Source organism: Tachypleus tridentatus, chromosome 6 (assembly GCF_004210375.1).
Source record: "Tachypleus tridentatus isolate NWPU-2018 chromosome 6, ASM421037v1, whole genome shotgun sequence".
Lineage (NCBI taxonomy): Eukaryota > Metazoa > Arthropoda > Merostomata > Xiphosura > Limulidae > Tachypleus > Tachypleus tridentatus.
The window spans coordinates 101,563,535-101,589,908 of record NC_134830.1 but is presented as its reverse complement, the minus strand read 5'-3'; the positions used below and the strand labels follow the sequence as shown (position 1 = coordinate 101,589,908).

Sequence of the window (26,374 nt, the reverse complement as noted above, 5' to 3'; positions counted from 1 at the left end):
ATAGTCAAATTAAAGATGTTTGAATACAGGGGAAAGTATATAATAAATATATGTTCAAGAATGGCTTTTACCTTTAATATTTGTTTAGTTTTATGTTAGAAACACATAAGATCAGCATACTTTCTTCTCTATAATATTTTCTGATTATTTTTTTAAGTTACAGTAACATTTGTGATAACTTTGTCACTAGAAAAGCTAATTCCTTGTTGTGATTATATGCACATTTTGCTACTGATACATTTTTTTTTTTTTTTACTTGTTTGGTTTAAGAAAAGTTTCTACACATTGACATATTGTTATATATGCTGAATAGCCACATTATGACGATCCTTAGTTTAATTTAATTTTCAGATATAACTATTCTTAATACATATGAAATAGATTATAAGGTGTGGTAAGCTCTATCAAATACTTTTATAACTAATAGGAAAACCAAATACTAAAAAGGTTGACCATTTTGTATGTTGCAGTGATAAATTATTTTTCAGCATTATTTAACATTAACATCAAGTCCATGCTTTACAAAATGAAATTAATTTTATATATTATCTCAGTGGAACTTTAGGTAGAGTAGACAAAGCGAGTTTTAGAACTTTAATGGACTGAACTGCCTTTTGAAAGAAAAGGAGACAGCATTTCAACTTCTATACTGAGACCTTCTTCTTAGTTTTATAAAAACTCAGTGAAATAGCTGCAGTTGTATTATTCTGCACTCAGAAATCTTGTTCATAGACAGATACACTCAAGAACATGAATAGTGAATAAATATAAAAGACATTTTTAATGGCTAGTTATTTTGGAAAACAATAACATAAAGACGCTTAAATAAATAATGTTTACCTCAATTTCCAAGTTCGTTGTGTTCAGCACCTTGATGTAAGTTTGACAACCACACCACATTTTTCCTGCAGTAGCTAACATCTTAGTCACTGGTGCTGCTACACTCCCAACTAATACATGCTGAGGATCTGTTATATTCCATCCACCATCTGTAACAATGATCAAAACGTTAATTAATTCTATTTTCTTATTAAAAATATATAAACTAAATTCATATTGGAGATGTTGTCGTGATGATAGGGAGGTCATTTGCCACATTTATAAAGATGAAGTGTTTTAGGAAAAATGCAAAATAAATAAACATATAGGGCAAACAATGCGTGAAATACATGGAAGTGATTAGGTACCCTTACAATGAAACTTTGTTATCAGTAGCAGATAGCAATATCCATAAAAAGTAGATTATTGTATATTCTAGATAGTTACACTTAAGAAATAAGGGAAACAATCAAAGTTATATTTAAAACTATGAGTAAAGTTTGTAAGACTTTTTGAATATTATTCATATAATTACTTTTCTTTTTACTATTCTACACATATGCTGTTGCATCCTAACAAGCAAATGAAATATTTATTGTAAATACAGTATATACAAATAATAGCAGGAGCCAATGTTTTGTTTAGAGTTTTCATCTTTATTTTTCACTATTTTTAGATTATTTTACCCGACGTATTTTTGATTTTTGACAAGCAGTATTGTGGGAAAAAGCTGTAACAGGATTGAATTTTATTCATAAGTAAAATAAATAAACCTTAAATCGTTGATATTTTGTGTGACTTAAACAACTTGCAAAAATAATTATCTATTTCTTGCTGTAAAAATGTATCTGTAAGCTAATTTTGATTGGGCCAATACTAAATCTTTAATTCTATGATAAATTTGATGTGAGTAGAAATTTTGAAGTGTCATTTACAAGATATTAAAGGGATAAAGTTAATGAAATTACAAGTCAAACTATTACTGTATTAGATCAAGGATTCACCTTTAGTATCTTGATACAGATCTGAAAGTAGTTTCAATGATTTATATACGTATAAAAACTGTTGGATCCCTAAAAGGGGATAAAATGGTTAGGTCAGTCATCAGAGCATAATATTAAACAAAAATACGTTTGAACATCTTTGTTACCATTATGATTTTAAGAGATAAGTTATTAACACTAAACTTCTCACTATGGTCCCACAACAAAGGGTTATAAACTCTCAAATTTGTATTTTAAGAGTCCCAGTGAAATTTTCCAGGTCTCAAACAAATTTTGAAGAGTTTAAGTGTCAATAAAAAGTTGTATTTACAACATATACTAAATGTTTACTTTCTGGAAGTGGAAAAGAACATATTAATGTTCAATGACAAACTTTACAATTTACACTGTATGTTATTTCCCTTCAAGAGTACAAAGTAATTTTCATGATAAAATTTAATACTTTTCTTCATCTGAAAATTTTTAAATATCATTTGCATAACCCCTAAAATATCTCAATAACTACCAAATGTTTATGAAAAACTCTATAGTTTATGTGTTATTTTCTTTACCCTAACTCTGTATAAAGTTAGTTGATTCAACTAACCTTGTAACCACCAAATTAGGAAATAATTATAAATTTCTCCTATTTTCTTTCTGGAATGGCTGAAAGTTGTTACAGAAACTACAATTGTTTATCCTAAGTAGTTTAAAGCTTGTTACAGTATACATTAATTTATTGAGAGACTAGAACAAAGATTCCCGAACTGTGTCTGCAGATCATTGGTAGTTCATGCATTCCCTTCAAGTGGTTCACTGACATGTTGATAATCTATATTTGTTCATATAACTTGCAAATCACAAGGCAAACATACAACTCACATTATGTTGTTGAATTACATAATTCACATACTTCACAAAAAATATTATTTATAGTACTTCATCTAACACAAAACGTATTCATCTTTTAAATTTTAGTTTATAAATATAGAATACACATGAAAAACAAGAAATAAAGTACTTATCTGGATCTTTTTATTTTGCTGTTGACTGTTGGTTGATGAAACTTAACACTACTTTTTATACTAATTGAACTACTGCATTAAATAATTTTTATTTAACTAAATAACACACCAAAGAAGACAAAATAATAACATGCAAAAAGAAAGGAAAATTCTATAACTACCACAGTTTCTCTGGGCTTCTAACTGTGGGACAAAAGCTGTTTAAAATTCAGCTAAACTTGCAGATGCATTTCCCATAGGAATAAAGTTTAAATTGGAAAGAAAACAGACAATTATCTTTATAAACAACAACATAATATAACATGTTATTTGACAGAGAAAACCTTTGGCCTTCTATTTGTTATAAATAATTTACTAAATCTCAGAAAGAATTATGGTCAAGTTCCAAAAACAGGGATGTGACAGGTGGGTATGGCAAGAGGGGTCTGATCTTCTATTTTATTGCTCTGTAACTAAATAAGATTGAAGGCTATATGAATTATACTTTGCCTGAGCAATGAAAACATTATAATATGTAATTTACATTACATTTTATACTTTTCAGAGTGGTGGTAAAAAAATTAAAGAGAAGAATATACCATGACAACAGATATCACAGTTCTCATACTAGGAAAGATTGAGAATCTGTTTTTTAAATATTTCTTTACAAAATTAATAACTTAAAATTTAAATAATATAAAACTTTGATTTCTTATCTATATTTTGATGTTGAGTTCATTCATATGCATTGAAAATACAGTAGTTTTAATTTCGAATGTAGCTCTGTGAAAGGTAGTTTGACCGACCCTACTTGAAAGGGTTAACCATTTGGCACTTCATGTGGTTCTGCTTTCATGCATTTTATTATCACTGATGATACTTGTCAGAGCAGCTGTGTAGAAACTATATGCCATTTAGTTTCTTATAGTACGAAGTCTGAAGCAAAGTACTTGTGCTTGCCTTACATATAAAGCGTCTTGCAGTATGTATTTGGAAGGTAGCGCCTCATGTGTCCCAACAAATTTTCATGCATGTAACTCAGGAGTTTGGGTTAACTAGAATCATGATTAACACTACCAATGAGTAAAAAATTGAGTTAAAAATCACATAAACCAACACTGAGTGCTACATACTTAAATTATTCCATTAGAGGTGAATGTTTTTGTATGATATGTAAAATGTTTGAGATATTACCAACACATCAGGGATTTGGTGCCTATAAATTTAATTAATTACCAAATTAAAATAAGTAATATTAGCTTCTGATCAGAACTAACTGCTTATTCAAAACAAAACAAAAAACGAATTTGGAAATCAGTATAGCTAATTGATGAAATAAAAACCATGTAACTGGAGTGCTTTTGAAAGGTGGACCTCTCTTTTCCTGTTTGTCTCTGAAGAAAAAAGGTCCACCTTTCGAAAGTGCTTGGATTAGAGTTTTTATTTCATTCCTACCATTCTTGAACCTATGTGTTTCTTTAACATCATGATTATAGCTAATATTACATACTTTTAATACATTCCTACTGAAAGACTGGAACACATTGTTTCATCAGTTTGATATCCATGCTGTTAATGATAACTTTAGCCATGAAATTCTAAAAAATGTTTTTATTTAGTAGTATCAAGTTTCTTTAATAATTCTGGTATACTGATGTTTTATGCTTCTCAAAATATACATTTTTATGATAATATAATAAGAGTTTTTACTATTTCATAATATTTTTCATAAAGAAGCATCACCGGTTTCTGCTGATTTACTTTTTACAAGTTACGAATCTTTACTTCATATCATTTTGTTTTTGGATATTCACAAAATTTAGTCAAGGGTATTTGAATAATAACTGTCCCAAATTTTGAACTGAGAGTTTATTTGTTTGTTATTGGCACAAAAATACACAATGAGTAATCTGTGCTCTATCCACTCTAAGTATTAAAACCAAGTTCTTAGCATCATAAACTTATAAAGTTATCACTGTGCCACATAAAGGTTTAACTGAGAGAAAAGAGCAGATGTTCACAAACTGTGGTCTGCAGACTACTAGTAGTCCATGTATTCTCTTCAGGTCATTCACTGAAAGGTCTCATAGTTACAAAAAGGAAGAGTTTTTAGATATCAGAGAAAACTAAACACTTGAAACCTCAAAAATACAACGATGTTTATAAGTCGAGTGAAAAAGCATCTAAATTTTATGTTATATGGGTTTTGAATTAAAGTGGGAAAATGTAATCTTTATTTCAGTTTTTGAGCATAGTAAAATAATAATCTGTCTGCTGGTTTCTCTAAAAACAAACATTTTTTTATATTTTGTTGTGAAAGAACATGACAATGAGAGGTTAAAATAAATCTGCTATCAGAGTTTTGAATTCCCAAAACTTGAAAGCAATTTGTTTAGTATTGCTATTTCTTAATACTTATGTGTATGACAGATTTTAAACATTTACAACCCTTACATCCATATACAGATGCTGAATGAAAACAGAATCTGATATGAAATTAAAGTTGATTAATATTATTCCTAACATTATAGAACTTTTCTCACAATAAGAGACACACATTAAAACATATAAAGATTAGTCTTCACTTAATAATATTATACTGTTTTTGTGGTATGCCAAAGCATTCACCTTATCTCCACCATGCACACACATAGAAAACATTCAGGGGGTTCTTGGAGGAAATAAGTTTGGGAAATATCAGACTACAAGGATGACAGAAAGCCAACAGAAGCCACCATAAGCTCTTACATTATTTTTGTCTGACCAAATAGAGAAAGTTAACCTTATAATGCATCTGTGGCCTTAAAGTGCTGAGTACACTTTGTTGTTGTTGTTGTAACAGAATGCAAATGCTGGGACTGCATATATATAGCCTGGCACATTAACAAGGCCAGGCTCAATATCCAACATATTTGCACAATTCAAATAATGTGCCATTCAGCCTTTACTAGGAATACTTATGGATGATATCTTTGGCACACAAGATGACAATTAAATTTATTCAAACTTAAATATTGATTTCTGTAAAAAGTTACTAAATAAAAATATAAACAATGGTTATGTTCATATTTTTCATATCAGATTTATTTCACTGAATGTACTGATTTCCCTGAAACTGCTAAAATGATTTATCCAGTAAAATGTACACACAAAAAAATAATTATCTTACTACTAATAAGGGGTAGATCTTGGATCTACATGTAAGCATTGTTAATAAAACATTCAAATTTGCAAATTCTAACAAATAAATTATACATTTTCCACCTTAAAACACATATTCAAAAATAGTTATAGTGGAAAGTTCACTTCTCACAACTTATTAAATATAATATGTTCAGCATTATGTGATTTCACACACAAAGCTAACTCTTATTATCTTCAAATGCTGTTTATCCTGCTGTATTATGAACACCAAATTTATTAACTACTTGTTTTTCAAACACATTTTCTGAGTAGGCTAATGTTCTCAAAACTATTATCACTTAATGATTATTTTTTTAATTATTAAATAAGGATATAAAAAACAGTTGAAGTATGAAGAGAAATTGTTAGCATTATTTTCTTCTAGCTGTTGTAATTATAAAAGAAATTTCATTTTGTAGCATATTATAAAATAAATAATTTAATTGCATTATTTTTGTTTAACTGTCTAAAACTACACAGAATGCTTAATTCTGAAGTGACAAACAAAAATGAATGCATACAGCAAACACCATCCACTGCTAAATATTCGGCTACTCTTGTCAGATCAAACAGTATAATTTGACTGTTACTCTTATAACACATTCATGGCCAAAATATGCAGAGCGAAATGATTTGGTGGCAATGAAATACAAATTTGGAAACTTTATTTCTACAGGTTGGCATGATTTAGAGTAAAAAAACAGATTTTGAAAAAGATAACTTTCAATGTTCTTCCTGGAAGTGAAGAAATTTGTGAAGCAAAAAGGTTTATGACAACAAAAGTTCCAAAACTATAAACCAAAACAAAACAATAACTTCAATTGATCAAAAATGTTAAGGTTATCAACTTGGGCATGTATCCTGATATTGTTAACATGATAACAAACATGCATTTTGCTAGCCAAATAATCACAATCTTAAAGCCTCACAGACATGAAAATCAAAAGGTATTTCCCTAAAAAAAAACAGGTGTTCAGAAATATAAACCTAACAATTACATTTAATAACAAATAGACGTTTGTGCTTGTAAGTCAATATTCATGTATAGTGAAAGATCTGTAGAAAGATGGATGATGTAAGATTAATCTCACCAACCTTCACAGTTTTTTTGCAATAGAAATTGCAGTGTTGGGATATGGCACATAAGTATAACTAACAGAACAAGCTTTATCTCTATTGGTGGAGACATCACTCAAAATTTAGCATAGGACACAGAACACCATTTTTATAAAAGGCAATTAAACTCAATGTTAAGTACTTTTTTGCTATTGACTTGAATTCTAAAATACAAAAACAAGCTTTCGAGTTCAACTAATCAATGTTATACAATTACAGTACGTGAGAAATATTGGTTTTCTTTGTAACTTACCATTATTCAAAAGAATTAAACACAAACTGTCTAGAGTAATGACATCACTTTAACTTAAGAAATCAGTTCTCTTAATTATAAATTCAATCAGTTTTATAACATTTATGATGAAAATGGAATTACATGAGCGTTTCTAAGTGTATTCAAGTTTTGGATATTAACAGAAATCCAGTTATAAAAAATAAAGTTAACAAAGAGAATTTTTGAAAGCTACTCAGTTTTTTCATGATCAGGCATTTAATAATCAGAATTTCGATTTTCTTCTTTCTTTAACAAATAAATTTGAGCACTGGGTATTGGTTAGATGTGTAGATCTGAATATTTAGATCTAAAGAGTAGATTTGGGATTCATACATTTTTCAAGCTACTGGTTAGCAGGGAAGGTATATAGCTAATTATTCAAAGAAATCTAGTAATTTTTAGTTTTCTGGTGTATTTCTAATACAATTATGTATTTAGAGTTCCCTAGGAAGTCAGCAGTAAGTTTAAGACTTAAAACACTTAATTTCTGGATTTGATTTATTATGTTACACAGAGTACAGACAGCTTACTGACAGTTTTGTACTAAAACAAACTCATTTAGTATTATTTGTTATACATTATATTGTTGTCTTCATTAATATACCCATTGTTTTTTTACTTAGGTAAGTTTCTGTTGAAGTCTGATATTCCAAGAATTGATGAACTTCGTGAAGTGTTCTTCAACTTCTAAAATACCACCTGCTGTGTTTGTTCCCTCTTCACTTTGCTGGGTTGTCCTATTTTTTTTTTCATGTCAGTAAGTGGTGCAGTAACTTCAGCATAGTTTAAGATGAACTTCTTATAGTATCCCACTAGCCTCAGGAAGGATCTGACTTCCACTGGGTCAAAGGAGTTGATTCATCTTCTATGTGATTTAGCTTTTCCTTTTCTATGGCTGTCAGTTGTTCACTTTATGTCCAACAAAGTCCAGCACAGAATAACTGATGTAGAATTTAGATGGTCTGATGGTCAATCTTGCAGCCCTCATTTAGCCAAATAACTCTCTTACTTTCTACAGGTGGTCTTCCCATCTGGTCGAGTATGTGAACGCTGTCTATAATGCTCTATGTTGGTTGATGGTTCCTTATAATGCAACTCAATGTTGCTACTGAGTTGATTAATTCACATGGCATCCTCTTGAACTGGTAGCATTTGTTTGGAATCACAAAAACTGTCTTTTCTTGAGATTCCGTCTCCACTGAAATTTTCCAATAATCTTTACTGAGGTTGGTCTTGATAATGAACTTAGCCCTGTCTAACTTTATCATAACAGCCTCAAAGTTACCCATAGTTTCAGAGTCAAACTTCTTCATGAAGTTAAGTTTCTTAGAAATTATGAAGAAATGGTTTGAGCCATCCCTCTTCTTCACAAAATGCCATTGATAAATTGTGGGCTGAATTTGAAGGTTCAATAACTCTGGCTTCTATCATTACTTTGATTTCTTACATTATCATGTTTCTCATCACATAGGGCATCAGGTAAAATTTTACTCTGACTGGATTCCTGGTCAACAAAATGGATATTATGTGAAAGTGGCTGTTAAAAACCAAGGTCTGTCTTGTTTGGTTTATCTGTGAAAACATCAATATACTGGTACAGTATATCTTGTAACTCTTTCTTCTGCTTCCCAGTCAGTTAAAAAAAGAACTGTTAATGTCTTATCTCCACCTATTAGGCTTATCTCTAATAGGTCTTTATCATATACGTCACTATATTCTGGTTATTTGTATATGATAGCCACAGGCTGCAATATCCATCTGTGCCTCAACAGCTGAACCTGTTATGTGTTCTCCCCTCTTGAAATACCTCTTCATCAGATTTGTGTGATAGACCTTGGTTTTTAACACCCACTTTCACATAATATCTATTTTGTTGATTGACCACTTCCTGGACTTCAAAAAGTCCTTCCACACCATGGGGAGTTTGTTGTTGTCTCTGAGTAGCAGAACCAAGACCTTTTGTGTGACCTTGAAACACTGCTTCTTGTTATAGAAGAGTTTCTGACTGCCTTGAGCTGTATACAGACTTTCTCAAGTGAACTGACAGGTATGTGTTCCTCACATCTTACTTTTATTCTGTCCTCAATTCTTTCAATATCTGGAGATCTTGTACTATTCTCCTGTACAGTAACTCAAAAAGTGAAAATCCTGTACTCACTTGTAGAACTTCTTGGGAAGTAAGTAATACTGCCTGCAAGTACTTGTCACAGTCGCATAGTTGTTGGTATGTTCTTTCAGACTCCACTGACTCTCTCACAAAGTCCATTGCATATGGGTTGGTAAAGAGCTGCCTAATGTTGATGAGCCTGCACACCTCTTTCCATCAGTTATGAGGTAAACTAGATCCCTTTGTCACTTAATACTACTTTATGAAAGCTTACTCTGCAGAAAACTTCTAACTGGATTTCAGCCACTCTATCTGTCTCTATCTTTGGCAGAGGTATGACTTCTAAGTAACCTTCTGCATAATTAGCTATGCCCTTAGCTTAATTAGCTATCAAATACCAACTGCCCTTGTCAGAGACACGTGCTAGTGGTCCAATCAAGTCCTCAGATACTGTGCTGAATGGAGCTTCTATGAAAGGAATCTCACCCAGGGGCACCTTGGCTACCCTCCATCTAGGTAGTGTCCTTTGACAAATGTCACATGAGCTTCAGACTCTGGTTACATTGCTGATAATTTCAAGCCAGTGAAAGTTGCTAGTGATTCTATGTCATCTTCTTTGTTCTTTGGTAAGTCCCCCCCCCCCCCCCCCTAAAATTGCCTTGATAGATACAGTGCAGCATTTCCTTCTACTCCTCTATTTGTGAGCCCCTTTCTTCTTGTTTTTGTTCTCCACTTTCCCCCAGACACTGTCCCAATGTTTCTGCAGTGAATGGTCTTTCTTCTGTGCATCCTTCCAACTTTTATGGTATATTCCGAATTACCAAGTCATAGAAAGGTGTTTCCTTCAGTTCCCATAGGCTTACGTTTGGGATGTCACCTTTTCAAGACTTGTGGAAGCTTGATGTTTTGTTTGCTTTTGTTTCCTTAAACCCTTGTGATGACTGCAGATGTCTCATCATTCTCACTTCTGTTTGGCTCATTCAAACTGCTGATGCCTGGTATATTGCTAATCACAAAGTCGCATGTGAGTATTCATAATATGGCTTTGAGGTCTCCTTACAAGAAAGTGCCTGTCCAGTACCAGCAAGCAGCTGCAGAAATTTCAATAAAAAGCAGGTGTAACTACCTACAAAAATGGTACTGACAATAAATAAAAAAAGAGTGACCATCACCATGAATGCTGTTGCAAGAAGAAACAGAATGAAAACATCACAAAAAGTTATATCACTAGGATTAAATAGTCCATGATTGATAGCCAACTTAAGTTAGAAAACTGGTCAAAAGTGCCAGTATTGGTCAGATTATGTTAGAAACATCAAGAAGTGGCAACAAAATCACAACATTTCTGTATGTGTAGGTTTTGTTGGAAACAAGAAAGTGCAAGTTCTTTGTGCAAGAACTTGATCACCTCATGCTCATTTTTTGATGTTCACTCTCTTTGGAAAACTGTCATGACAGTGAAGCATATGAACAAGAACTGTTCATGTATCAATAAATCTGCCAGTCTTTCAAAACTATCTTCACAATTTGTTGTGTCAATCTATCATATGAAGTATCACCACAGATGTGCCACAAACTGAAATACAGTTTCTCCAATGTCAGGTTTGACATCTCTGAACTTCCAGCTTTGATCCCATTGTCATTCTTGGGTCCTTCATCTTTCACTTGGATGAGCTTGGCAATCTCATGTTTGTGGTTCTTTTATGTCTATTTCCAGTCTCCTTTCAATCTCTTTTTCTGTCTTTCTTTTTTGGGCTTGTATTTCATGCTCACATTCTTCTTATTTTAGTCTCTTTCTTTCTTCCTTTCCTCTATGTTTCTTCTCTTCTATCTTCTGATGATGCTCTTCTCTCTTTCTTGGCTCTTGTTTATTGTTTAACAAACTAATGTTAATTACCACCTTTGAGTCCAAGGTGCTCACCCTTCTTTATCTACTTATGAAAATCAGTTGGCATGGCTATGTAGTATGGTTGTGGCCTGTACAATATTCTTTTCCCACTACAGTTGTACATATGTTAAGTCTATTTGCCAATGTTGTTCACGTTTACTTCTATCTCTGACTTTTATGTATGAATCAAATTCTTTGCAGTCGTGGTCTGTGACTTGTTGGTGATAAATTTCCATAATAAACAGACACAGTTCACTATTTTGAAAATAATATATGAAAATAAGTAAAATCTATATAAAAGTGTTCATTACACTGTTGATTATTGCAGTTGTATGCAGAGGTTTAAATAACTGTCTCTTTTACAAAGTCCACACAGGCTTGTTCAATTACTTTAGAACATAATTTGACAAGATGAATTATTATTCCTGCTCTGTTATTACAATACAGCACATTATGATTTCACATTAGTTACCACTATAACTGTTTGTTACCATAGTTGTATCCAAAGCTTTTAATAACTGTCTTTTTTTTCATCAAAGTCCACATAGTCTGATTGAATTACTCAATTACACCGTTGACAAGACAAATTATCATTCACTCCTCTATTATTACAATACAAACTATGATTACTTAACTTTAAAAAAAATCAACATGATATGCTGTTTGTCACTAAGTTCTTAATCAAACAGTCTAAATCTATCTACATTTTTGACAAGTATTTATATCCTTACAGAGGTCTAAAATATATCACACGCCACTTGATATTATGATGCAATAATACACAGTGCAAATAATATGAAAATGCAATAATATAACAATCATTAATTCATAACTATTGAACTACACAACATATGATTTGAAATAAATTACATAGAGAAACCTGTGATAAACCATTTCTTCTAAAATTAATTAAATGTAACACTCATGTTATATAAACCACATAAGTCATTAAATTCATATTAAACTTAAATTGAAACATTCATAAATATTAAATAATTCTGATCTATACATCTAGCTTACTTTTATTGAGAAGTTGCAAATATTTGAGGAGTTGCTGTTTATTTTTGATATCCTGTGCCAAAAATTGCTATCAGAAATATAAAAACCATAACAATTCCATTAGAAGACAAAGAGAGATACATCATCATGCTTCACAGTACAGTTGTAGGTGGCCACTGCATAAAGATAAAATCTAACTCAACAGAGTTATCTAACAACACAGAGTAAAGATTAACCAATTCCTCAAGTAACATCATAGAAAGAGTCAAGCAATTAACAGCACAGAGTACCTCTGTATATGTATTTGTGGTCTATCTAAAAATTCATAAACAAGTTTAGTTAATTGCAGAAATCCACCATATCATCCATTACATAGTTATTTTGTAGATATCATAAAAAAATCCTCATATGTTAAGACTGCATCTCATTTTGCAAGTATTATAAAAGCATCCAAGACAACACCATAAAAACAGTGGTTAAATTATATGTTATCTAGCCTTTTTCAGAAATATACTAACACTTGTAACACTATAAATACTCCGTCAACAGTTTGAAAGAGACTCACTCCTCAAGTATTTATCTGCATGATATGATTGACAGTCTTCTATAGTAGTATAATCTACTTCCAATGTAACGAAAAATACTGCCAATTACAAGAATGCCATGGAAACACCTCTATCATCAGTACATGTCGACTTTTATATAGCAAATTTCAATTATAATCCTTCAAAATAGTTGCTATAAATCTCAGGATATGCTGATGGTGCATTCTTAATACGGCCATACACTAAAAACTAGATTTGGAAATTCATGAACAACCTGAACAGACAGCATCCCACAATATAATTTAGAATGGTAATATAAAATCACAATCCTATTCCTATTTGTGAAGTACAGTTACCAAGGTACATAATTCATATGCAACACAAGTTAAATGAAACCCATATATCTTAGATATACATGACTGTTTCAATTCTAAGTATAATTTGAGTGTAAAATGTAGCTATTTTTAGAAGCAACAATTTACATAACCGTTTATGAATTGTGTAGTTCAGTTGTTGTGAACTGGTTATTGTTGTATTATTGCATCATAATACATTGTAGTATATGGAAAGTTCTAGGCTTCTGAAGGGTTATAAATATACATTCAAAGGTTATTTAGACATAGTTAGTGAAATAGATAGATCTAGCCTGTGTGATTGTGAATTTAGCCATAAGAGTAAATAGTGATAATTTCTAAAGTGAATTATCACAGATTGTATGGTAATAACAGGGTATTAAAAAGTAATTTATCTTGTCAATTGTGTTTTAAAGTAACTGAGCCAACATACATGGATTTTGATGAAAATAGATAATTATCTAAATATCCATAATAACAAGAAAACTTCGCTCCTCTTTTAGTGCCTTCTCTACCCATTTCAGCCACTTTTAAATATATAATTATTTAAAGCTCTGCAAACAACTATAGTAACCAAATTTTTAAATATATTATTTTAAAACAAATGGACTGTGTGCTATTTATTTATTATTGAAAGTTTATGGAAAGAGTATAACTGTCAGGTCCAGAAATAGACAATTAAATTGAAATGAGGTATGGGTGACCAGAAGCAAAGTGCCACAAAAAGTGACAAGAAGTCAACACACAAATAGGATAACAGATGCTATACTTGTTATAAAATGGGACATACGAGTGAGTACAAGTCTGTCACCAACAAGCAACTGCAGAAATCTCAAAATAAAACAATTTGAGCTACCTACAGAGATGATGCTGGCAAGAAACAAGAAAAGAGTAACTGTCACCACAGATGCTGCTGCCAGAATAAATGGAATAAAGACAACTCTTCAGATTTTGCCACAAGAGGAAAGTGCTATCACTATAATTAAATGATGAGCTCAAGTTAGCAGACAGGTGGATAGTGCCAGTGGTAATCTAAACATATAACAAACCTTGAGAGTTGGCAACAAACTACAGAATGTCAATAGGTGAAGACTGTGTTGGGGGCAAGAAAAGTTAAAGTTCTATAAGAGACTGTATGAAGTAAAGAGAACTGGCCAAGTATCTGATGATCAGCAGAAAGGCAAGATGTACTTATGTATGCTGACTGATGGAACAATAAAAAAAATATTCCAATAAAAAAATAATAAAAATGAACACTACATACTATTTTGTAGTATTTGAGTTTATGTGTATGAAAATACTTTTATATGACTTGGTGATTGGGAACATACCATACAGTAAAAGTTGGAAGGAAGCACAGAAGAAAGACACTCATTGCAAAAAGTTTGGGACAGTGGCTGGGAGAAAATCAAATGCAAAAATGAAGAGAAAAGGGACTCACAAATAAAGGCCTGAAGAGAATTGTATCGGATCTAACAAAGCAATTCTACTGGGGAAGTTAAACATATCATACTACCAACAGAATACCTGACTCAAGTGATGAAGTTGACTCATGAGTCAACTGTGGGATAATACCTAAGAGCAAAAGAGAAGGCAGATATAACAACTAGCAACTAGAGGCAGAGGCTCATAAACATATGACCAGATTATGAAGATCATATAACATCTGCCAAAGGACAGTACCTAGGGGAAGTGTAGTCAAGGTGCCACTGCTTGAGATTCCTCTCTTAGAAGCACCATTCAGCAGAGTAGCTGTGGACTTGATTGTACCACTGATACCTGTATCCAACAACAGAAACCAGTACATTCTGACAGTAGTCAACTATGTAATGCATTACATAGAAGCACTGCCAAAAATAAAAATGAAAAAAATAGCTGAAGCCTTTCTGCAAGTGTTCTGCAGAGCAGGCTTTCCACAAAAAAAAAACACGTTCAAATAAAAAAGAGAGCCAGTTTAACTTAGAACTGATGCAAGAAGTGTGCAGACTAATCAGTACAAGCTGCTCTTTACCACCCTGTACCCAGATCTAATGAATTTTGTGAGAGAATCAATGGAGTCTTAAAGAACATGCTAACAAATATATGCCAAGAGAGAACACGTGATCAAAACAGGTACCTGCTTGCAGTATTATTTGCTTACTAAGAAGTCCCACAAACAAGTACAAGTTTTTCACTCTTTGAGTTCCTGTACTGATACAAATATTGAAAGAACTATGGACAGAAGAAGAACAGTCAGAAGTGAGGAACATATACCAGTATGCATTATTAAAAACCAATTGGAGTAGACCTGTCAACTCGCTTGAGAAAGAGTATATGCAGCTCAAGGTAATCAGAAACACTTCTATGACAAGAGGGCTAAGAATCAGTATTTCAAGGTCAGACAGAAGAAGACCTTGTTTCTGCTACCCAGGAAAGGCAACAAATTCACCCTACAATGGAAAGGACCTTTCAAAGTGCAGAAAGTATTCAACAAAATGGACTATAAGGTGAAAATGGTCAGAAAGACAAAGATATACGATATCATTATGTTGAAGTGGTACTTTGAGAGAGAAGATCTAATACATGCAGACTGTATGTGCAGACTTTCTGTATGAACTGAACAGCCCTTGTGTGCAGTATAAAAATATTGTAGATATTTTTATTTACTTATTGTAAATATATATGACTGCTTTAAATTTTATTCCAGGTTATTTTAAGTAATCAGTAATTGTGTATGAATCATGGATTGTGTAGCTTAATTGTTGTGAATTGACAAATATTTTTATTGCATCATGTTATTAGAGCACTTCTAACTTTATCTTGTTTTAATTGAGTATTACTACATCATAATATTTTGTATTGTGTGGAATGTTCTAGGCATCTGTTGGGCTATATAATCACATGTAAAAATGTATAGTAGTGCTTTCTAAAATGAATTATCACAGATTGTGTTGTAATAACAGAGAAGAGAAGAAATGATTTTTTTTCTCAACTGTGTTCTAAAAAAAATTAAACAATCCATGTGGGCTTTGATGGAAATAATTAATTAGAGCTTTGGATATAACTGTGATAAAAAACAGTATAATGAACACATGTAAATGAATTTGACTTGTTTCAAAATATTATGTTATACTTAGTGGACCACATGCTGTTTGTTTATTATTAAAATTTATTCCTGGTAAGTCACAGAGACCTACTGTACAGAATCCAGATTTACCTAAAAAATGACTGACATATACCATTAATAAATAAAACCACCCCAAAGTGTGAAGACAAGAGTCACAGACTTCCTAGTTTGCATAATAAACATTTATGCTACAACAGATGATAAGGCATAAAAATAACAATAAAGAAGAAATACAAAAGACATACTTAAAGAACAAACAAGAAGAAAATCACAGACTCAGCTATACAGAGGATATGTAAAAGGCAAAGTCAAAACAGTATTCAAATGCTACAAAACAATACAAATACATTTAGTACAGATGAAACCTCCTAGAAGCCTATTGAAGAGAAAACCACCATTTGCAACATCTCTTGTGAATATGGATTTCAATACATCAAAGAAATAAAAATACACAAAACACTTAGAATTCAAGAACATAATAGATACACAAGTCTCTAATACTGATCAGTGTGCAATAAATAATCATGCTGCAGAAGAAGTTCATGCAATAAATTGCAATAACGTTAAAATAATTGGATATGAACTACATACACAAGAGACTGAAAGACAATAGAATCCTTGTTCATTCATGTAGTTAATAACACACTTGTGCCTCTTGAAAACACTTTGATAATTAGTTGGTTAAAAGGGTAAACCTGAGATGAATAATAACCAGTTTTTCTATCACAAAGACACATGGACTGAGTACTGGCCACTAACACCCCAGAAATAGTTATCTGGTCCTCCCCTAAGAACTAGAAAACTAGAAGTCAAAATATAGAATAAAAACTAACTAGTATGTACTAGTTATTATCTAACTTATCTAAATAATTTGGCTTAGATGACTGTATAGGATGCTAACCATTATGACAATTGACAATCAGGTGTCACAATCTTACTAGCAATACATGAAATAACTAGATTAGCAGACTGTGAAAGACTCAAAAGCTATGTCTAGTGCAGTCTTGGTCAAGTTGTCAGGTATATTAGGTAAAATACATCTTATGTAGCATAAACAAATAATCTGTTGGGTTAATTTACATTTTTATGATACTCTAATTATTGTGATAATGATCTCTACACATTTTGTTAAAATGATTATGAAGTTTCAATTCTAGCTTTTTTTGTAATCTAAGTTAATCTTCATATAAGATTATGCTTACAGAAGTTTTGATGGTAGACACATATTTCTCCATTGGCTAAGGCAACAAAGACTCTGTTATCTAAATATCTAGGAAGAAAAAAAAGTTTCTTATATGGATATAAATATACAATAAAGTTCACAAAATCTTAGAAACAGTCTATAGAACAATGATCTAAATTCCTTTTTGCAGAAATGAACTAATATAAATTACACTGGGTGTCATAATTATTAGAAAAATTTGATCTACTACCTACATTCACTGACACTTTGAATTCGCATATTCTTATGAGAACATGCACACAATGACAACAAAAGCATATATCTTTGTCACACTAGTTCTTTTTCATAACTTATGTACAATTTTAAATGAATCAATATTTAAATAACATTATGAAGATTTATGTAAAAAAATGCTTATATTAAAATTTTAAAAGAAGAATAAGATATACAAATTTAATTTATAAGCAAGTAACTTTTGCAGTTACGTTACAAATTCTTCTTTTTTACTTCAGGTAACTAAGAAGTGCAAGTCATGTTGGTAAAAATATACAATTTGTGTCCAAACAGGCACAAATTGTGTAACCCATCATGTACTGTAACATTCCCCATAATTTGTTTCCAAAAAAACCAGAAGATAACCTAAGAAAAATATTGTTGGTAGTGTTTCGCATCTTACATAATGATGTACAAGGCAAACATCTTACCCTAACAGGAATCTTAGTCATATTAAGTGACGTTATAGTACATTGGGTAACAACCATTAAAGGCATTACCTATGTTATAAAGTCATGAGATAAAGGTCTTCAAGGAGAAAGCCAAGTGGAAATTTATAGAACCTGAACAATGATTTTGCCAGTTGATACCCCATCCAGCCACAAGGAGAATCTATCCAGATGAATTAACACCTATAATCTTGTAAGATAGTTAATTCTGTTTTTTTTTCTTCTTTTTACATGGTTTTGTTTGTTGTTCATTTATTGGTCAAACATTTAGTTTATTTATTAATTCTATCTAGTTACATTAAAATGCTAAATCACTTTCTAGCTGAAGCTGACACCAGCTTCCTTAGCAATGATGTAGACAAATTTAATGTAGCAAAATAATGTAAATGTATGATCAAATAGAATATACTCTCATGACTTAACGAAGGTAATGAATATTTTGTTATAAGGAAAACATTGTAAACCAAGTCACAAAATAGTTGGTGAATTACTGCTGTTTCTCATTCAATATTGTTATTATTATAGAAAAGCGATTTTGGAATACTGTATTGTTGTTTTCTTTTAGAATTATGTTTTTTTTATCCTTCTGGTTCTTTTTTCTGATATTTTTATGTATGTTTAATTGTTCGTTAGCATTAGTACCAAATCTTGGCCAGGCACGTTTTTAACTATGTTTCTTTATAAGTACTAAGTTTCATTCCAAGTTTGGTTACAATTGAATATATTATTTTTTTGTTGTTGAACCCTGACTGTAGCAGCGTGTTATTTTTAGTTTATTACGTTGATGAACCAACAGGTATTCCTTTTCATCAAGGTTGATTTGTGACTTTGGATTGTTTGTTTCACAGTTCAGTTTTGAGTGATTAATTAAAAAATAATTTAAATTAAGTACAAGTTAAACTGTGTGGGAAAATAACATTGTTACTATGAAAATTAGCAAATCTTATGTGACAAGTTTAAAACAGTGTGCATCATTATTGACAGAACAAGTGTAAAAGCTAGCACATATAGTGACTGATCTATTAGCATTAGAAACGAATTATACTACTCCTAAGCCTCAAACCTTAAGAATTCATTCTACATAAATCCCTCTAGACAATTCATTAACTTATGGCACTGTAGTCACCCACCACTCCTGCCTGTTGAGAAGTTTGATGGTAAATTAGAATTTAATATAAAAGAATTTCTTTTTGAATTCAATTAAAACAAAATCCATCCATTAACTATTCAACAATTAAAATGGATCTGCCACACTTATAGCACTGAAAATTAATGTTGTGAAAGTAGTTGGTCATAACAATACTGGGTTGGATTTTTCAGTACTAAATAATCCAACACTTCAACTCACATCTTTGAGTAAAAGTAACATACATCTTGGAGATGGAATGATGAACTGTCAATCATTAAGATATTTTGTAGCAAAATTATTAGTAACAAATAGCACTGTGGTCAAATATTTTGCTGTATCTTGTCTTATTGGATTAGATTTCATTCAGCAAACTGAAGTAGCTCTTAACTTCCTCACAAATGTTCTTGAATTAATTGTGACATCTATTAGGCATGATTTTAAGACTTAAACGACACTGATTGAACAAGTACAATGTTTACATTTAAAAAGTAAAGACTGTGAACAATTAGAGCAACTTGTGTTGAAATATACTGATATTTCAACCTATATAACGTTTATTTTAACATAGTATTGTAACTGCTAATGAAGAACCAATGTCCACTAAACATTATCATTATTCTTCTACTAAATTATAAGTGCTACATGATCAAGTGAGTGAAATGTTCTGTGATGGATTAATTGAACCCTCTACTTCTTCTTGGGCTTCTCCAGTAGTTACTGTGAAGAGAAGATTAAAGATTTTAGGTTCTATGCTGACTACAAGAAGTTAAATCAAGTCCCAGGATTTGAACATCACCTCATACAATTTATATTACGAATGTATTTTAGAGGGCAACTTTTAGATCTGTCCAGTAAATATTGGCAAATAGCTGTTAAGATAAAAAAAATTAACAAAAACTGCCTTTAACAATTTAAAGTAATGCCTTTTCATTTTAAAATGCACCTTGGGCAAAGATTTATAAATAAGGCTTTAACAGGAACATTTAATGTTTCAAAGTTTATGTTGATGTTAGTTTTTACCCACATTTGAACAACACTTGAAAGACCTTAAATTGGTTTTCTACAAGCTATGTACAGCTAATCTCACTGTAAAAGTTTCTAAAAGCAAACTTTGCCAGCTAGAAGTATTATATTTAGGATTTTAACTTATTTCTTAGGGAATACACACAAAGGGAAAGCTGCTTAAGGCTTCTTAGCTCTAAGAAACTGCAAAAAGTCAAGTACATGCTTGAGTATGTGTGCCTGGTACAAAAAATTCATTTTACATCTTGCTACAATTGCTGAATCTTTATATCAGTTGCAAAGAAAGTGTAAAGGTGCCTTCTGGAAATTACAGCAGGCTTTATGTGAATCTCCTATCTTATAACTTCCAAGAAAAGGTAAATACATTTTTTGCATACTGATGCTTCAGATATTGGATTAAGAGCAGTTCTGTGTTAGAAGGGTGTCATGGAATATGCCAGTAGAAAATTGAACTCTGAAGAAAGAAACTATACTTCTACAGAGGTGGGCGACATTAATCAAACTGTACAATCATCTTTTGGCTGATTATTAGGTGTCCAAAAAACAAAAGGCAGAGTATTCAGATGTAATTAGTGAGAAAGGACATTAAAAATTGTGTTGTCATGTTATGTTTCTAAAATCACTAAATTTGATCAGAAGTAGCCTGCTGGACTTGTATAAAGTGCTAAACCAATGTGATTTGGTGAGGTAATATGAGCAGGCACCATGCAATCTTATCCAAAATGCTGTACAAAGAACAGTCACTTGTTTGTTGAATAGTATCTTTTCTAACAAACAATGGTAAAGCTGACTGTGAAAAAAAGTAATTAATAAATACTTGTGGAGACATAGTATTCAAAAAGCTCCTGGAACTGATAATGGGCTATAATTGTGTCTCATTGGATGGATAAAGCTTGTAAAGCTATAAGGACTATTGAAGAATATCTGCTTATGTTGAAAAATCAAACTTGGGATACTCATTTATCTTAATTTTCTCTAGCCATTAAAACTTCTATTTGTGGGTCGACAGGTTACACACCAACCAAACTACACCTGGAAGGAAAGATCTTCCTTCCTTGGGATCAATTGATGAAATATCCTGAAACTGTAGATGAATGAACAGCTGAATTGTAAAATACCATACAGGGGGCAAGATCCTACATTGAAAAGGTTGAGAAGCAACAACAAGAAGCCTATAACTGTAAGAGATGCCCAGACACATTTAAAGTAAGCAATCAAGTGTTATTGTGGACACATACTTTATCTTTTTTAGTATATAATTTTACTCCAAAAATTGCTCAGATGGAATGGATCTTTTGAAGTTAAAAAATGTATTACTCCATTAGCGTTTGACAAACACAATATTAACAAAATGTCATGAAAATTTATTACCAAGAGATGCACTCTCATAACCTAACACACTGAATAAATACCCTGCAAAAGTTTAAAACACTGAGTCATGAGATAGATAGTAAATTACGGCTGTTTATCATTTGATATTGTTATTAATATATAAAAGTGAATTTTGAATATTGTGTTGTTGTTTTAATTGGAATTAGGTCCTTCCTTTTCGATTTCTTTATTCCATTATCTGATGTAATTAATACTGGTATTTATGTTTTATTGTTCATTAGCTTTGCTATCAATTCCAGGTCAAATATGTATATATTAAATGTGGTTTTGGTAAGTAATAAACATTATTTCAAGTGTTGTCACAGTTTGATAAATTGTTGTTGTTGAATCCTGGCAGCAGTAGCACGTTATTTTAGGCCATTACAACGTAAAGTATGTGAATGAAGATGGCCCATTCGGAAGAACCAAATCAAACATGTAAGAATTAAAAAAAGAAATGTAGATTTACTGCCTTCAAATTCAACATGATGGTTTAAAAACAATACTACTGGTAAGCAATACCCTAGAACTAGTTAAATAAAAATGCAACTCAAAATATGTAAATGTTTTCAAAGACATGCATCTACATTTCAGATCAGGTAATGTCTTACAAATGCATTACAACTCCTCATAAATATCTTCATAACACAGATTAGTTCCAATTTATTTTGAAAACTCTGATATATTAAGAGGTGAAAGCAGCATTGAAAGAAATTAACAGGGTGAGTAATATAACAAGGAACCCTGACTCGTGAAATCAGTTTATCAAGGTCAGAATGTGCCCTATCCATCCAAAGTAAATAGAGAAACTATAGTAAAGAACCAATAATTGAATAGATGTAAAATGTTATTAATAATTATACAAGTTCTAGAAGTATCAACAAGATACAAACCTACAAATGATACTCAGGAACATCGTGAAAAATATTTTTATTGAAGGATTCAAATAAATAGTAACTGCTCAAGACTTATATTTAGAAATAGTAAGAGCTTAATGAACAAGAAAATAATATTCTCATCTTGAAATACCGAATTTCTAAAAGAAAAGGATGTGTTAAGCAGAATAGAACTGAAGTTTGATATACAGGCGAATCGAAAGGTGAAAAACTGAAGAAAATAAATAGTAACCATTACATAACCCTAACTGGATAATCAAGCAAGATCTTACTCAAATGAAAGAAAAGCTCATTAACTGAAAGACTGAAGGAAACATAGAAGCAATAGTGTTTATAACACCGGTATAGAAAAAAATCCACTTTGAATGATCACAAGTGAGTAATCCAACAGAAAGGCTTTTTCTTAAGCTATGACACCAGGCCTGATAAGAAGTGGGGTCAGGGAGATCTACAGTCCCAGGGAAGTATGGGATAAAGAATAATGTATTCTCATTTTCACAATATACTTAAGGAAAAATTGCAGTACTGCAGAAAATTACTCTGCCTCAAAAAATACCTTTTTATTGAAAAAATGTAAATTTTCAACACACTTGGCTTCTGCCTACCAGAAGAATTCTTCATATGCCCATAAATGTACCACAAATTTATGAAGACTTCAAAAAGGGGCTGGTGACATAATTGTTCTTGGGGCTCAGCCTGCCTCTCATCACCCCTGTATGACATTATGATACACTAAGGTAACTGGTATTCAGACACAGTTTGAACCTATATTTATAAAGACAAAATGGAACTGAACTGAAAGATGAAAAGGAGAGCCTCTAAATATTGTTTGCCAACAATGGAAGAGCCAAAGAGAAACTTGAAGCCTATATTGCCCTAAAGAAAACCATGGAAATTGTGTCCATGAGACAACAAACTGGAGACATGATAAATTGTCAGTACCATACTCTACATAATGAAGATTCATCCAAAGACAGCTACATTTCCATAGGAAGAGAAATTAGAGGAACTTTTAACATGGTATCTGACTTATCCACCCATTACTATGAAAGTCCAATGCAGAAGGGCTATTGATTTATTACACATTACTGAAATGTACATATGTTTGATTGTATTAAAGAAATAATAGTTTCATAGAAGCTGGAATCTATAGAATATATACAAGATGAAAAGGCTAAAAAGAGAAAAGGACTGAATGAACCTGCCCAGGAATAATATGCTGCAAAGAAAATTTTCATTTTATTGTATCCACGAAGCAAGATCCTAAATGCAAGATTGGAGCTACACCCCTATCATTGAGAAGCCATGGAAATGTTCTTTATATTCATATAAAGAGAGATTTAGTGACATGCATCTGAGATATCCTTTCCTGAAATCAACAGTTATACAAGACAATCTCCCATATAACCTTCCCCATTGAGCAAGAAAAAAATAAAAACATTAATTGAGCTAGAAAAGATTTATAATAGAATACTGAGAATTATACAAAAATAAAATTACAGAGAGCCATATGAACCAACTTACGATTATTTTAGAAATAAGTTGAAAACCTGTTAACTCATATGATACAAGTAGACCAATATAGAGAACAGAGGAAATAATGGATTAGTAATTAAAGAGGTGGATCAGATGACCAATTCATGGTAAAAGGTAAAGGAAAGTAAAAAAATACTCATGAATCCATAACAAAATGTTCTTGTTCTACAGTTATGACAGAAAGTGTTTGTACCCCTACATCTCGAGCATGTTTTTGCTCATAATTTAAAAAGTATCACGATTAGGCTGATAACATATAATATATTATAAATATTATACTAACACACATCTACATAAATTTTTATGTAAATTAAATGACAAATAAACTGTTTATTAACAAATAACCAAAAATAGGAGGAACTGAAAGTGTTTGCACATTTCAGAAAGTGTGAAAAAAAAATGTTATTCCTGTAAAAATTTTGTTTAGTTTGGCAAATAAACCACATTTTACCATTCCAGAACTAGACACTTGTTTCATAATTATTGGAATTTAGCTAGCAAAAGATTTACTTCCAGCAATTTAGCGCGATCTCCATCATTATCTGGTTGGTCATCATGGCAAACAAGAAACAACTGTCCACTGATTTAAAAAAACCGAAATATTGTAAAATACAAGTTTCATGTGTTTCTTTCTGGTATTGCTACACAACTTAATGTGCCGAAATCTACTGTTCAAAGCATAAACGCCAAGTTTAAGCTTACAGGGTCAACTGCTAACCTCCCTCGTTCTGGACACCTCACCAAAATTCCAGAGAGAACCAAGAGGAAGGTCTCAGAGAAGTTAGTAGGAACCCTCGTTTAACACGTAATGACATACAGAAACTGGTAAGGGAAACTGGGGTTGAAGTAAGCACCTCTACAGTTACGAAATGTTACGCTCTTCTGGGTTCAAAGCATGCTGTCCACGTAGAACTCCATATTTAAAGTCTGTTCATTAAGCATGATTGAGGTATGCAAGAAAGCATGTAGATAAACCCTTTACCTATTGAAAAAGTATTCTTTGGTCAGACGAGACTAAAATCGAGCTTTTTGGCCACAATAATGTTTGCAATATTTTCCGTAAGAAGGGGAAACAAAATCTTCCAAAGATCACTGTCCCTACAGTTAAAGACAGAGGTACTCGATTATGCTATGGGGTTCTTTCAGCCCTTCTGGTGTAGGCAGCCTTCACCGTAAGCTGATATATTAGGCACTTATATCAAGAATGATGCTAGAAACTTGTGGCTTGGGCGTCGTTGGATCTTCCAGCACGATAATGACCCTAAGCACACATTGAAATATGTGCAATCCTGGTTGCAGAGGAACCATATAAGCATTCTGGAGTGGCCAGTTGAGTACTGTCAAACGATGGAGGGCTATGAGGAGAGATTGCGCCAAGTAATTCACCTGAAAGGCTACACAACTGACCATTAAAGTAGAAGCACGAACACTTTCTGCCCCTCCTATGTTTGGTTATTTGTTTATAAACAGTCTATTTGTTGTTCAATTTACATAAAAATTTATGTAGATATGTGTTTGTATAATATTTATAATATACTATACTTTCATTATCCTAATCGTGATACTTTTTATGTTATGAGGAAAGAACTATCTCATGATGCAGGGGTTCGAACACTTTCTGTCATAACTGTAGTATAACAAGTACAAGGTCTCATTAGAGGATCTGAAATCAAAAATAAATCTGGGATTAGAAAATAATTATTGGGAAGTCACATATCTGTAATGCTAAATCTATTATTTGTATAGAAGTGGAAAGTGAACAGAAGAATATAACACAGTTGAAAGGGAAAGAATGAATGGGAATGTTAGTGATCTCTATACAACTGAAAAGGTAAGAGAAATAATTAAGAAAACATAACGATAAAAAAGGTGTAACTTAATTTTTGAAAAGTAATAGTTTATCTGCAAGCGCTTGAATATTAATGAGCAGAAGCCAAGCACAATTCCTGAAAGAATGCAAATAATAGCATCACACAAAGGAGTAAAGAATTCCATTGAGGACAGCTGAATAACAAGTTTCTTAAATATGAAGAGATGAAAATCCAAAACAGTCAAATTTCCTTTAGAAATAAATATGAGGAGAAAGCCTCAGGACTGGTTAGTGTCAGCAAAAAACAACAACAAAAAAACACCTTAA

The 26,374-nt window shown here is 31.8% G+C and overlaps 1 protein-coding gene across 4 annotated transcripts in view; it reads right to left on the bottom strand.

Annotated features, from left to right (window-relative positions):
* Nucleotides 1-26,374, bottom strand: part of LOC143253190 (rho guanine nucleotide exchange factor 17) — a 164,886-nt gene that overhangs the window by 11,714 nt on the left and 126,798 nt on the right. For all 4 annotated transcript variants that reach the window (XR_013029440.1, XM_076506623.1, XM_076506622.1 and 1 more), the window contains exons 19-20: nt 17,580-17,647; nt 841-989 (exon numbers count right to left, since the gene is read on the bottom strand). Coding sequence is in view for 3 of the 4 variants with exons in the window: in XM_076506623.1 (XP_076362738.1) it covers nt 841-989; nt 17,580-17,647 (217 nt within the window). In the remaining variant the exon portion in view is untranslated. The remainder of the gene's footprint in view (nt 1-840; nt 990-17,579; nt 17,648-26,374) is intronic.